At 44.6% G+C, this 15000-nt stretch overlaps 2 protein-coding genes across 6 annotated transcripts; both read right to left on the minus strand.

The window, feature by feature from the left end:
- Positions 1–94: 94 nt before the first annotated feature.
- LOC113084551 (uncharacterized) lies at positions 95–7557 on the minus strand. 3 transcript variants are annotated; one of them, XM_026254875.1, is made up of 2 exons: positions 7327–7557; positions 95–6839 (listed from the first exon to the last, which is right to left on the minus strand). In XM_026254875.1, exon 2 carries the CDS (start codon positions 6644–6646, stop codon positions 1037–1039), a length of 5610 nt encoding a protein of 1869 aa, XP_026110660.1. In that variant the 5' UTR covers positions 6647–6839; positions 7327–7557; the 3' UTR covers positions 95–1036. The 3 variants fall into 3 exon arrangements, 2 of the variants coding, with proteins under 2 accessions (XP_026110660.1, XP_026110661.1); XM_026254876.1 differs by having other exon boundaries at positions 95–4193; positions 4311–7557; XR_003283772.1 differs by having other exon boundaries at positions 98–146; positions 633–7557.
- A 4265-nt stretch (positions 7558–11822) lies between these two features.
- Positions 11823–14943, minus strand: LOC113084552 (cyclin-L2). Of its 3 annotated transcripts, none has more exons than XM_026254877.1 (10): positions 14616–14943; positions 14196–14270; positions 14001–14110; positions 13751–13871; positions 13234–13298; positions 13056–13155; positions 12733–12976; positions 12412–12499; positions 12199–12267; positions 11823–12139 (listed from the first exon to the last, which is right to left on the minus strand). In XM_026254877.1, the coding sequence occupies exons 1-10, from the start codon at positions 14838–14840 to the stop codon at positions 12028–12030; spliced, it is 1209 nt and encodes a 402-aa protein (XP_026110662.1). In that variant the 5' UTR covers positions 14841–14943; the 3' UTR covers positions 11823–12027. The 3 variants fall into 3 exon arrangements, with proteins under 3 accessions (XP_026110662.1, XP_026110663.1, XP_026110664.1); XM_026254878.1 differs by having other exon boundaries at positions 12874–12976; positions 14616–14942; XM_026254879.1 differs by lacking the exon at positions 14616–14943 and adding an exon at positions 14363–14609.
- Between the last annotated feature and the right edge of the window lie 57 nt (positions 14944–15000).

A 15000-nucleotide genomic window follows, 5' to 3' on the forward strand; every position in this document is an offset into this window, starting at 1 on the left:
ATCTGTTTTGGTGATTGTTAAGGACTGTATAATTTGACTGGTTTTTGGAAGGTTGTGACCACCAGGGGGCATCGATTAGAATGCAGACGAGATGTTCCGTTTAGGTGTTTTATTGAAATAAAGATTGAAAGTATATGTGTGTGGTTCTGAAATAAAGATACAGACATAAATCAGTAAAAATGTAAACTCTATATAAATAACAAAGAATTATTACATGCCTAACAGGTATATAATAAACAAACACAATCAAAATTAAATTATAGTTTTGGTATGTATGTCTTGAATGCAGTAGTACACGATATCTCTATTCAAAGATTACTTACTTTGCTGCACATTAATTACCACACTATATAATATGCCAAATTCAGCTGAACATATAATAATTATGGACTGCAGAGTTACTCATTAAATTAAACAACGTTACACATCGTGTAAGAAAATAAATTATTCAAATTAAGGCACATAAAGTTTGCATAGCAACACTTCCAGTAATAAACATCATTCTCAACAATTAAACACAAGAGCAGTGCGAAGCTCCGCCATTATACTGTATGACAATGAGCAGCAACATGCCGCGACATTATTGAGGTAAAAAGTGAGGTAAAAATAACAACAAACTTCAGTGTACTTACTGGTAGTTGCACGCACACAATACTAGGAACTGTTAAATAAGTACAGCAAAACTTTCTTATATTATTTATGAAATAACATTGGACAGTCTTTCAACGTCAGCGATCTCTTCCAAGTGTCTCGAAACTGAAACTAAAGCTGTCTGCTTCCGCGAGCCGCAGAGCGCAGTGACACTTCTGATTGGCTGATTCTCAAACAGTCAGTTTTATATGCCTGAAATGAGTCGTCCTTCGTCACAGCCGCCCCCAAATTTGTTACACTATATTTGCCAATCTAAGAAGGACTGACCGTATCAGTGTCTGGTATGGCAGGCAGAGCTACAAGGCGAGCGACGGGCCTCGTGTAGATTTTGTCCTTGACTTTGACTACTGCAGTCCTGACTCTCCCATCAGTTCCTGGAATAACCTCAGTGACATGACCTAAAGGCCACTGTGCCCTGGGCAGCTGTGGGTCCACCACCATCACTATGGTTCCAGTTTTCAGCTGAGCTGGGTTCCTTGTGCCACTTAGAGCGAGCCTGAAGAGTCGGGAGGTAGTGTCGTATAAAGTGGGACCAAAACTGGTCAGCCAGCACCTGAGTATGTCTCCAACGGCGGCGACTCAAGAGCTCAGACTCAGCATACACAGCCTGTGGTAAAGAGGGGTCTAGCCGCCCCATGAGGAGCAAGTTGGGGGTTACTGGGTCAGCATCAGCCACATCTGTTGAAACGTATCCCAGTGGCTTAGAATTTAAGATCCCTTCTACTTCAATAAGTACCGTCCGCAGGACCTCTTCAGGGACAGTCTGTGATTGGATGGTGGCATACAGTGCAGCTTTAACAGACCTCACTTCCCTTTCCCAGACTCCTCCAAAGTGTGGTGCGCTTGGGGGGTTAAACTGAAACCGGATCTGGTGTTTAGCCAGTTGAGTTTGGAGTGTGGAGTGTAATGACCTGAAGGCCTCCTGGAGTTCTCTTTCACCTCCCTTAAAATTAGTGCCCTGGTCGGACCAGAGCTCTGCTGGTTTACCCCTTCGTGCTATAAAACGGCGGAGGGCCATCAAAAAGGAATCCGAGTCCATACTGGACAAAACATCCACATGCACAGCACGCGTCGTCATGCATTTAAATAGTATGCCCCATCTCTTCTCATGGCGACGGCCAACTTTCACTGTGAAAGGCCCGAAGCAGTCCATGCCCGTAGAGAAGAACGGGGGCTTCAGCAGCTGTAATCTAGACTGTGGGAGGTCTGCCATCTTGGGCACTACTGGAGAAGCACTCCATCTCTGGCAGTCCGGACAGGAGTGCTGATGGCGCTTTACAGCTTCACGGCCATGCAGAATCCAGTATTTTCGACGCAGCTCTGCAAAAAGGCGCTCTGATCCTGGATGGTGAAGGCTCTTGTCCATGTCCTGAATGATGAGCTGGGTCACTTTATGCTGATGGTCCAGGACCACTGGGTGAATAGAATCTGGTTCTAACTGGTCGCTGCGGCGGAGCCTTCCTCCAACCCGGATGAGTCTCACAGTCTTGTCATACTCTGGTGCTAGGGAAATCAGCCTACTGGTGGCAGCTACTGGCTTACCGGTACTCAAAAGACTGAGCTCCTCAGCAAAGCTGTCCTGTTGGGCTCGTCTCAATACTTCTCTCTCTGCTTCTCGGTAGTCATCAGCAGAAAGACTGACTGGGCTCACTGATGACACAGGGCTAGATTGTGCAACCGCTTCTATCAGTGCTCTGAATGAGGAAAACTGATTAGCATTTGATAGCAGAGATGTCTGTATACTTGTAGTGAGACAGCAGATAGTAGGTTTTCGCAGCTCAGCAGGATTCTCAGTCATCTCTGTGGCTGGCTGTGTAGGCCAGAATTCAGGCGACTGTTGTAAGAAGGCAGGGCCCTGACTCCATCTGTTCTTACCAGCCAGTTCCAGCAATGTTTTTCCCCGCGTTATGTCATCAGCTGGGTTGTTGGCAGAATCCACATATCTCCAGGCCCGGACATCAGTCAGCTCCTGGATTTCAGCTATTCTTGTTCCCACGAATACTTTGTACCGACAGGAGTCCGACTGAAGCCATGTAAGTACTGTTGTGGAGTCGGTCCAACATATAACATTGCGAATGTTCACAGTCAGCTCTCTTTGAAGTAGTGCAGCTAGCTGTGCAGCTGTCAGGGCAGCACACAGTTCTAGTCTTGGTATTGATTGCTGCTTCTTCGGGCCCACTCTGGATCTAGCATGCAGGAATGACACTTCCACACAGCCCTGTGAACTCTCCGTGCGCAGATAGGCCACTGAGCCGTATGCCTTCTCTGACGCATCAGCAAAGATGTGTAAATCTCTCTGGAGGTTTGAAGTGTTCATCTCAGGGCTCACATAGCAGCGAGGCAGTAGAATCTGAGAAAGATACTGCAATTCTTTCTCCCACATTATCCATGGCTCCAGCACATCTTCAGGCAGTGAAGGGTCATCCCAGTCTCTCTGTTTGTCCCACAAGTGCTGCACCAAGACCTTGGCCCTTGTAGTGAAAGGGACTATAAATCCCAGAGGGTCGAACAGGCGTGCCAGAACTCTGTATATGTTTCGCATGGTGGGTGTGGGTTGGTCCAGCATATGGTATTTATACCTTAAAGTGTCTGAATTGCAGAGCCAGCGGAGTCCCAGGGCCAGCTCCTGTGGGTCAGTACCTGACTCGTTGAGCCACAACTCACTGCTCTCAGATCTTGCTTCTTTGGGCAGATGGCTGATGACCTCAGGGGTGTTACTGGCCCACTGGCGTAATTCAAATCCACCTGTAGCCAGCAGTGAGGTCAGTTTGTCGACCAGGTGACGGGCTTCTTCAACAGATGGGAGGCTTTGCAGACAGTTATCCACATAAAAGGATCGTTCTATTGACACTCGAACATCTTCACCTGGCTGACTATGGTCAAACACATGTTTCTGCAGCGCATAAGTTGCACAGCAGGGGCTACATGTGGTGCCAAACGGAAGGACTTGCCATGTGTAGATGCTGGGTGGTTCCTCTGTTTTCAGGTCTCGCCACAGGAAGCGAAGCAAGGGCTTATCTTCGGGGAGCAGCCTCACCTGATGAAACATGCCCTTAATATCACTGCTGATAGCAATCGCATGCTCTCTGAAGCGCAGCAGTACACCCAGTAGACTGGAACTTAAGGTGGGCCCAGGCAACAGCAGCTCATTGAGGTTGTTTTCCTTATACTTGAAGGAACAGTTGAACACAATCCTGTTCTTTCCGTTATGGCTCACCATGTGATGTGGGATGAACCACGACTCAGCTGATTTGCTCAGCTCATCTTCTGACACTTTAACTGCATAGCCTGCATTTTCCAGCTTTCCGATCTCTGCACAGTATGCTGCTGCTCTTTGAGGGTCTCGCCGCAGACGCCTCTCTGTACTGCGGAGATTAGCTAGCACAGCCTCCTTAGGTGCCTGAAGCAGTGGCATGTTCTTCACCCTGAGGAGGGGAGTAGCGTAGCGCTGAATTCCATCAACATCTACCCTTGTGGTCTTTGCCTCCAGCAGGCGGACTGCTTCCTGATCCTGCCTGGAGCGTGTGACAAGCTTTTCACTCCTGTAAGGCAGAACGTCCAGCTGCCACAATCTCTCTACACTCTGTAGAAGCTCGTTAGTGGGTGAGAGGGTGGAGATGTGCAGACACTGTTGTGATGTTGCCTGCGCCTTGCTATACCTGATCGGCCCCTGAAGTGTCCAGCCCAACTTTGTCTTCACTGCGGCTGGTCCCCCGTGGGTTCCCACACGCACCGGCTCCACTGGAGTGATTAAGTGGGTATAATCTGACCCAATTAACAACAGGGGTTGCACTCTGTTAATCGTCTGGAGAGGGAGACCTCTTAAATGTTTGTGCTTCCTCTGAAGTGCCTTCATTGAGTAAGTGTGTTCAGCCAGACCCAGTTGATCAGCAGTGAATGCTCTGTGTATCTTGTAGGACTTCTTTGGATGATCTACTGGGGAGATGGAGAACGACACTGCAGTGCCGTGCAGAACCCTGATATCTTGCCGAACAGTTCTGAGGATCAGATTTTCTGGTTCACCAGTAAGCTTAAGGCTCTGCGCTGCTGCAGGGAGGAGAATGGTCCGCTCCGATCCATCATCAAGGATGGCATATGTCTCCAAGGTGTGTTCACCATTGCGCAGCAGCACTTTACTCACTTTCAGTAGCACTTGGCTGCATCCAGCCCGCCTGTCCACATACGGAACTTCATTAGTTGTGCTGATAAGGCAGGATGTATCCTCAGCTGCAGGTTTTATATTCACTTCATGCAAAGCTTGCAGGTGTCTCCCCTTACACTTGTGACATGTCATTTTCAAGCGGCACTGTGCAGCCTGGTGTGTGCGACCGCATCGCCAGCACCTCTTGTTGCTCTTAATCCACGCTGTTATCTGTTCCACTGTAAGCTGTGCAAAGTTTGCACACTTATCTAGGAAGTGTTGCGTGTTCGAGCAGTAAGGGCAGTATGCTGTCCTCTCTGGCTGCTTGGTGCTTGATAAGGCCTTTACTACTGCCAGTGTGCCCTCGGGTTGGTCTGTGGTATGCATGATGTTGGTATTCTTACCACTCCTAGTGTCACGGCGGCGCTCTGTTCTGGGTCCTGCTCTGCTCTTGTTTTCACTGGTTAGAGGCTCATACACTGTCTCCTGCATCTTCAGCTCGTAGTCAAGCCAGTCAGAAAAGTGCAATAGGCTTGGGATTGTAACACGCATTGGGTACAGGAATCTTTTAAATTCGGCCCGTATATCATGTGGCAGTTTAGACATCAGCCGTGTAACATGTGAACCACAGTAAAGCTCAGTCTTTCCAGTGTCCCCAAGCTGGTCTAACATCGCCACGAGTGCTCTCACTTTCAAAGCGAATCGCTTAAACTCACTGGAGTCACCCCGTGCAATATTGGGTGCCTCCATTAAATCAGCTATTTTCCTGAGAGCTAGCTGGTGAGGCTGTCCATAATGCTCAATTAGGCTTGTCATAGTGTCAGTGTAGGGCTGCAGTGAGTTTGTATATGAGTCTGCTATTAGAAGTGCCTCCTCATACTTCAGATGATCCACCAGGATCTGGTATTTAAAACGCTCTGTAGCATCAACAGGCAGTAAGTTCTCCAGAGCAACCTTAAGTCTGGCAAACTCTCTCGGATCCCCTTTGGTGAATGTAGGTATTGTGGGTTTAGGCCCGCGGTACACTGTCTCATGGTAGTGAGAGGGTTGCAGCTCTTCGTGCAGCGACTCGCATCTTTGTGGGGTGTAGGGTACACAATACTCTGGCGTCTGTACCCCGGGTACTGAATGATGGGGCTCAGGATGTCTGGGAGACTCCTTCTGTTGTGTAATCCTAATGTCTCTCAGTGCTGTTATGAGCTCTGCCATAAGGTCCTGTGATGGTGGCTGATAAACGTCTGCTACTGGGGGTGGTGGCGGTGGCGGTGGCCAGTCATCATCATTCGTAGGCAGAGTGTGACCACTAACTTGCACAAGTGGCGTGATTGGCTTGGTTTGGTACGCACCGCCATCCTGCTCTATGTTATACTGCTGTTGAGGGGGGGCTGTTGTAGGTAAAGAAGAAAGGGATGTGCGGGCTTCAAGTCGCCTGTGCATGTCCATTACCTGTTGCTGCAGCCTTAGATTATCTTCCTGCAGCTTATAAAGAGCTTCAAGGACCTCAGGCGTTGTTTCTGGGGCAGGCCTCAATCGGGCCGAGGCGGGCGTACTCTGGAAGAGGGGTTCTGTATACTCAAACTGACGTGGATAGACGGCTTCCGCTCCCCGAATGACACTCCCATCCTCATGCAGCAGTGGTGGTGTGAGAGGCGTCATCCTGGCGTGTCTCTCTGGGAATCTAACCATACTGTCGTAAGGCCGCTGTTGCTCTGACAGGCTAACCGATTGTTGAGGTAAACGAGAGGGCTGCTGTAATGCTTGTGGGGGGATGTCATAGTCTTCCATCCAGGCTGGTCGCCGGGTCTCTCGGCGGGGTCGAGCATCTTCTGTGCGTGTATACTGATCCGAGAACATCTCTTAACAATCCCACGGTGATCACACGTACTCCGGCTCGAAGGACCAATTGTTTTGGTGATTGTTAAGGACTGTATAATTTGACTGGTTTTTGGAAGGTTGTGACCACCAGGGGGCATCGATTAGAATGCAGACGAGATGTTCCGTTTAGGTGTTTTATTGAAATAAAGATTGAAAGTATATGTGTGTGGTTCTGAAATAAAGATACAGACATAAATCAGTAAAAATGTAAACTCTATATAAATAACAAAGAATTATTACATGCCTAACAGGTATATAATAAAACAAACACAATCAAAATTAAATTATAGTTTTGGTATGTATGTCTTGAATGCAGTAGTACACGATATCTCTATTCAAAGATTACTTACTTTGCTGCACATTAATTACCACACTATATAATATGCCAAATTCAGCTGAACATATAATAATTATGGACTGCAGAGTTACTCATTAAATTAAACAACGTTACACATCGTGTAAGAAAATAAATTATTCAAATTAAGGCACATAAAGTTTGCATAGCAACACTTCCAGTAATAAACATCATTCTCAACAATTAAACACAAGAGCAGTGCGAAGCTCCGCCATTATACTGTATGACAATGAGCAGCAACATGCCGCGACATTATTGAGGTAAAAAGTGAGGTAAAAATAACAACAAACTTCAGTGTACTTACTGGTAGTTGCACGCACACAATACTAGGAACTGTTAAATAAGTACAGCAAAACTTTCTTATATTATTTATGAAATAACATTGGACAGTCTTTCAACGTCAGCGATCTCTTCCAAGTGTCTCGAAACTGAAACTAAAGCTGTCTGCTTCCGCGAGCCGCAGAGCGCAGTGACACTTCTGATTGGCTGATTCTCAAACAGTCAGTTTTATATGCCTGAAATGAGTCGTCCTTCGTCACAGGATCTATGCATGTTTGGTGAAGTTAAGAGCTAAAGCGGCACGGGACTGAAACCTCTGATTTGTTTTTTTCTTTTGCTAAGATACATTCCCAAATTTTTTTTATATGTGTTATATCTTTACGAAATGTATATTTAGATCTTAATGATGAGTTTTATGATGAGTTTCGACAGTTTTTAATCTGCAAATAGTGACGTGTCTTTTTCATGATATAGCCTATGCTTTTTTCATTAAATTATGAGTGGAAAGCCTACATGACACAGATTTTTGGCTAAACTACATGTGCAGTTTTATGTGTGTTATAAATTTTACATGGAAAATCTTTAGATATAAATGACAGATTTGACAGATAGTTTTGGGCTCTTTTAATCAGGAGATTCTACTCTAAATGCTGGTGCATAATTTTACACTGAAATCTTGTTTTATGAAGTTACAAGTAAAACAGTGACATCAATAGGCCTATTATTATTATTATTATATGGGTCTGGGGTTGACTTCTTGTACAAAACTCGCTCTAGTTTATTCAAAGCCTCAAACAATTTCTCAATGGTGCGAGTGAAAAAACTCTGAGGTCGCAGCTGTGCAACTAGCCATTCAAGGGGAAAAAGTCTCTGCGACTCTGAAGGTCTCCCTGTGGTTCAACAACAGATGCTAGAATCCTGCATTTTAGCATGAGCCCGACGGGCCCCGACCTTTTTTACCCCCTCGAGCCGGGCTTCGATTGTTCAGATGTGGGCCGGGCCTCCAGTCGGTTTAGACTTCTTCTTACTTTTATATTTTAGACATTCATCAATTAGCGATGAAAAAAAAACTTGCTGCCCTAGTGGAAACAACAGGAGACCGTGATGCCACGACTGTAAAGAGTGGCTCGACGGTGTTTTGTGTTCGCAGGAGCACTGCTGAACAGTTCTGCGTTCAAATAATAGGCTTAAGAAGAAGATATTTTAATTCTTTACTAATAAACTAGTGTTTTCTGAATCTGTGTCGCCAGGGCTGGCTTTGCTAAGCTGGCAGCTTGGTTGTTACTTAAAAAAACCTAAAACTTACATTTAACAAACAAAAAATGCTCCAAACGCTTTTAAAAATTAACTTTAAAAAAAATAATGAAACAAAATATAATCACTTTGAATCAGTGTATAGAGGGCCAAGTCTGGAAGATTTTGATGCTAATGACTGTAGTGGAGGATAGTCCATAAGACATTGAGCCATGATATGTTCAGTTTGAAGCCCTTAAAACCTTAATTTAGATTTTCTTTTTATTTCATACATCTTGAGATGTTTTAGGTTTAAATTTCACCTCAGTGAAACACTTTAAGCACCAAAACTTTTTCAGTAAGTTATCTTTCTTGTAGAAATGTGCTTCAAATACATTATGTTGACCAGATTGTTAGTTAATCTTTTAGGCTACAAGTCAATATTGTTTATATGGACAGCGATTTAAAAAAAAGTGGACTTGTAAGAAAAAAGTTAGGCGCACTAGTGTAACAAGTGAAAAGAATGAGCCTAGAGCCCTGTTGTTTTATTCTACTTCATGAGACCTTTCAGATGACATATGGCACATGTGTATCCGAGTTGTGTGATATTTTTATAAATATTAGAGTACATGGCAAAATGATGATTATTTTTTGTCTCAGCAAATAACTTGGCACTATTTTGGAGTTGATCAACATGCTATATGCATTGTAATGCTCAGACTCTAAGCTTTCAAATGATTTCTATTTTTTATTGATTTTAATTCAGCAGTTTGAAAAATATGATTAGTAATATTGATGCGTTGGTTTTGACGGTGGTAGCAGTAGAATACTTCTGTCCTGACCCTAGTACAAGTTTTCATTCTAATCCTGAAAGTCTTAAATGCTTATGTCTTATAACATCACCTGTGTCCCTAATAACTGATTGTCTGATGAGTGCATAATCACTGAACAAAAAGTGCAGAATTGCTGAACAAAAAGAGGTTTCAATAAGTGCCACCTGCTGGCGATAGCTGTAAATGTAAGCACAATAAAAGCTGTTGATTCCTAAAATGATTGTTTTCTAAAGACAGATATTGATTTCAATGGTTTGTATATCTTAAACCTGAATTGATTGCTTACGTCCATTGTAACTATATCCCCCACACAAATGTTAATGCTCGATGCTAACTTAAGTCTTATACTATCACAAAACATTTGAAACCGATACTTTAACTAAACGTATGTGTGTCCGGAGATATTGAATATCAAATAAGACAGATATAAATAATTTATCTTGAACACTAAATTTTTTCTTACATTTTTATCAGTTATTTCTCAGCAGGAGAATGTCCAAATATATATATATATTCACATATTTTTTTTTTTACTGAAAGTCAGAGTTGAGCAGTAAGTAGTTACTAGTAATTTTGTTATTTTAATAATATTACTTTTGCAGTAACTTGTAGTGTAACTAATTACTAATTATATTTCAGTAATAATTTTACAGTTACCATACATAAAACAGATTTGTTGCTTTACTTCTAACCCTTTAAGAGTGACTACTATTAAAGCTAGATTGTCCACAAATGTGTTTATTCAAAAAAAGGCATGTAAAACTGAAACTTAAATATATTATTTCTATAGGCTATACAAAAAAAGAAAAGAAAAAAAAGACAAAATAAAAAGGCAGAATAAGCTGATCTATAGCATGTTAAATGGTGGTTGCCTGTCTATGAATGGTACACCCCTCTAAGCTCACAGAAGTGGTTTGACCCAAGTCCTCAGCAGCCAATGACATTGACCCGTTCAAACTGATTTTAACGCGTACTTCACGTGTATTTAACACGTGAAATACACGTTAAATATGCGCTGATTTTTCACGCGTAAACAACACGTATTTAACGTGTTATTGACGCTTTAAAATTCACATGTATTTGACCCTCTTGGCCTTCCATAGTATATACACGCTGCAAACGGAATACATGTGAACATGTATAATGTATAACAAATCTATTTCAACACCTGAGGCACCGCTACAATTAATGAGCTCTAAGAACAATGCATTACAAAAAAGAAAAAAAAAGTCCCTGGACAAGGATTTATTTATTTTTTTGCCATAAGTCTAGAAATTTTTACGTTACGTTGTTACGTAAGAACGACGCACGGTGAGCTCATGAATCATTAGAATGATAATGAGCTGATTAGAGCCAGTGATGGTGATGTTAGTCCAAACACACAACACACTTCTGCTTATCTGAAGAACCTTTATTTGTTTTGGGGAGTTATGTGAATGTTAAGGGAACATCCCATACAGAAGTCACATAGACTGAAGATGAAGCTGTAAAAGCAGAAAAATCAGACACAGATACTGCTTTAATAAAGGGATATTTCTCCCATCCTAGCTGTGAGTGACTTTATTCTTTCAGACGAACTCAATCAGAGTTATATAAAAAACATCCTGGCTCTTCCAAGCTTTATAATGTCAGTGAACGGGTGTTGAGATTTGAAAACCCCAAAAAAAGTGCATCTATCCATCATAAAAAGTGCTCCATACGACTCCTGAGGGTTAATAAAGTCCTCCTAAAGAGTCACAGTGAGCTAATGACATTCAGTGTGAAACTGGTCTGACTCTGAAAACTAGTTTTGTACGTTTATGTCGATGTACGTATGATATACACAGACAGCCTCTTTTTACATGTAATTCTGACTTTGTTGTCTCAGAATTGTGAGTTCACATCTGGCAGTGTTGACTTTATAACACACAATTGTGAGAAGTTTTTAAAAACAAACAAGAAAGCCTCTTTTCCCCTTAGAATTGTACTTTAGAACTTGCAATTCAGAGAGAAGTCAGAATTGTGAGATAATGTCCCAATGATCTTTATTCTGTGCATAAACAGGCTTCCACTGGTAGAAATGTTCCCTCACTGGTCTCCTGCACTCATCACCAGTAAACAACCAGATTATAGTTAGCTGTCTCAGTGAGACCACAGCACACTGAAATCAATCAAGTTTGGAAAAGATTACCTTAAAAAGAGCATTTATTATCCTGAAGGAGATGTCTTACTTTGTGAACACCGCTCCTTAAAGGGGTCATCAGATGCTACCTTCACTTTAGTTGTTGTGTGAACATAAATGTGTGTTGGAAGTGTGTGTACACACCAATCCTATAATGATAAACTCCATCTGGTGGGTTTATTAAATCCCTGTTTTAAAATCACAGGCTTAATATCAAGGGTCTAAACAAATGTCTAAGTGTAGCAATGATGCTAGAACACAACAGTCATGAATAGAGTCATGCAGACGCAGCTATTACAATGATCCCTTTTATTTAAACTCTTCTCTACATTTATTTTATAAAAGCACAACAGAGCTGCACGATTCTGAAAGACTGAATGGATCGTGATCTTTTAACGATGAACCGTGCAGCTCTAACACACATTACAAACACAGTCTAAGAGGTTTCACAGACGGCGTCTGATTGGTCAGCTCTGGCCCCTCCCCCGGCCCGATGACATCATCTCCTGTGGGTGGAGTATGGTTTTCTCCGCGCTCGCTCTCGTTCACTCCGCTGCTGTCTGTGGGAGTGTGTGTGTCCAGGAGATGGAGAGGAAACACTGCGACTGCGCCTGAAACACAGAGCGGTCAGACTCCTCCACAGGTGTGTGTGTGTGTGTGTGAGGGTTACCTGCGTCTGGGGGGCGACGGGACACAGCGGTCACATCGCCTTTCATCACTGCGACTCAGACGCTTCCTCCTGAGACAGACACAGGTGAAGCACACTGCATCACGCCCTTCACAAATCACACCGTGTCTAATCAAAGCTGAATAAATGATCTCTCCAGTGATGTGTGGTTTGCTCGGAGGACAATATATGAAGCTCCAGATGTCTATAACTCACCCGTCTCTTGTGATCTTTCGACAGGCGTTTTTGAGAGCGAGACGTGACAGAGGAGAGTCGTGGTTCTTCTGGTTTTCAGCAGGAGACGCTGAGAGAGATTTAATGCATTAATAGAGAGCTTGAAATGTTTATAAAACAATTAATACTTCAGTAAAGTCGACTGATAGGAAGGAATGAAACAAAACTGAAGTGAATTGAGCTGAAAAAGACAAATGTGTGTTTATTATAGTGAAGCAGCGCTGCACAAAGGTAACTGCTGATTGCTCGTTCCAGTTCTGCACATCCGTCAGATTCAGAGCTGTGCTCCAGATGTGAACGCACCAGCTTTAGACGCCGGAGAGAACCCGTCTGTGGGGGTTTCAGTCCCAGACACTAGTCCTGCTTGTTTACTGGAGTTATACTGAGTGTCCAGTACTGAGCGCATCTCCTCCACCGTCTGCAGCAGAGCAGCCAGAGACTCACACTGCAGCGTGTACAGCCTCAGAACACACCCACTGATCTCCATCAGGTCCTCTTCTGATGCTCCGAACAACAGGAACCAGGGCGGCCGGTCGGGCAGAGGGATCTGACCACAGAGAGACAGTGTGAAGGACAGGGTCAGTGTGTGTGTGTGTGTGTGTGCGTGTGTGTGTGTGTGTGTTCACCTGTAAAACCCGTGCGGAGAGAAAGATACACGCACACGCAACTGTCTCAGCGCTGAACCTCAGAAACACATCAGTCCTCAAGCTGTCGTTCATGTAGTTCCTTCAGACACAGACAGATGTTATAATCAACACAACTGAGACGCTTTCAGTTCGAGACAGACTGAGCTGAGGATCTCACCAGGACATCTGAAGCAATCTGGTGTTCTTCTCACACTCCAGAACCTGGAGATACATCACGATCACCTGCACAGGGAACACTCACAGTAAGACCAGAAACATACGATACGCCAGTGCACGGACGCTTCTCCATTCTGTTCAAAAGTTTTCACACCCCAGCTCAAAATGAATGGTTTCTTCTTCTGGAGCATCAGTGAGTGTTTGAACCTTCTGTAATAGTTGTGTTTGAGTCACTCGATTGACCTCAGTCTCAAAGTTAAAAATGTGACACTTGCATTTAAAGAAAATTTCTGGACTAAAACGCAGGAGATGCATGTAAAAATGCATCAGCTTAATCATGGCATGCAACCCCAGAATCTGCATACTTGTGTTAAAGGTGCATTACTGGTCTAAATGTAGAATATGCTGTACCAGTAAAACATGCATCAGTCTAACCGTGAAGATTCTGCGTACTTCTGTATAAAGTGTGTTTCTGGCCTACAGTGCACGATATGTGCGTGAAAGCGCGGGAGCCTGACCTTGTGCGGGTGTTTGACGTGGACGCAGAAGCCCAGCTCTTTCAGCACGCGCCGCTCTGCTTTGATCACGTCACTCTTACGGCTGACGTAGCTGTCGTCCAGCAGCATGGGACCGCGGCACCTGACGGAGACACCGCAGCGTCAGAACCGACCCGCTCCCTCTCGAGAAGCCAACACTGAAGTGACTAAACCTGTAACTCATCGACTGGCCACTGGAGGAGTGATGCTGTGGTGCTACGCTCAGTGTTACCTGTCTCCTGCGGCGTCTCTGAGGTGATGGAAGACGTTCAGCACGTCCCTCACGCGCCGCGGCTCCTCCTCGATCTTAGACGCCAGCTGGAGACACGCCATGGCCACCGTCTGCGACAGGGTCAGAGGTCATGAGGTCATACGCGAGGGCCAGACGGCTAGTCCAGAGGTCTAGAGTGGACTGTTAGCATCTCACCTCTGCGCAGTACCTCACGAACGATTTACAGTAGAAGAACCGATGGAACAGGATCTGGGCTGTTGCCATGGCAACCTGACGACACAAACAACAACACAACTAAACAAACATCATAGAATAGAGCACAATTCTGGATGCACGATGCTAACGTTACTAGCATGACAAACCTTCAGTTAGTACAGAAATGAGTGACTTTTAGGTGTTATTTAAACCTCATACTAGTGAAAACGTGTCTAAACAGTCTAAAATAGAGTTTCTTCTGTGCTGAACAGCTCTTGGGTTTGACCTGACCGACTGGACTCTCTTTACAAGCAGCTGATCAGAACCCAAAACCAGACCAGACCAGTTTGAGTCCAGACCGAGCCGGTTCTGAAACTAGGGGTGAGGAGTCGTTGCTAGGCGACAGAAAAGCGCGTGGACCTGAGGCAAGCCGAGCAGGATTCCCGCACTCTGGATCATCTCGCACATCCGGTTCCGAAGCTGCTCCTCCGTGCGCGCGGACAGTCCGTGCGCGCGCGAGGGGCTGCAGTGCACGCGCTCATGCGGCAGCAGGCAGGTGTCCAGCGTGAGCGCGACCCCCGAGTAGAGTTTTCCCGCGATCACGATCCCGTCGCCGGGGAGAAGCGCTCCGGCGGCCGCCGCCATTTTGCCGCGCGCGGGAGTCCGGTGACCCCACAGCGCCCTCTGCAGCCCCGAGGGAGTCAACACACAGAAGAGAAAGAGATGTTTACCTCACAAACAGCAAGCACTGATACCTGAAAGACAGTTTCAGGCAGCGCCTACTTGTGAAATTTGTGTAAGCGCA

This window comes from Carassius auratus, unplaced genomic scaffold, assembly GCF_003368295.1.
Source record: "Carassius auratus strain Wakin unplaced genomic scaffold, ASM336829v1 scaf_tig00040180, whole genome shotgun sequence".
NCBI lineage: Eukaryota > Metazoa > Chordata > Actinopteri > Cypriniformes > Cyprinidae > Carassius > Carassius auratus.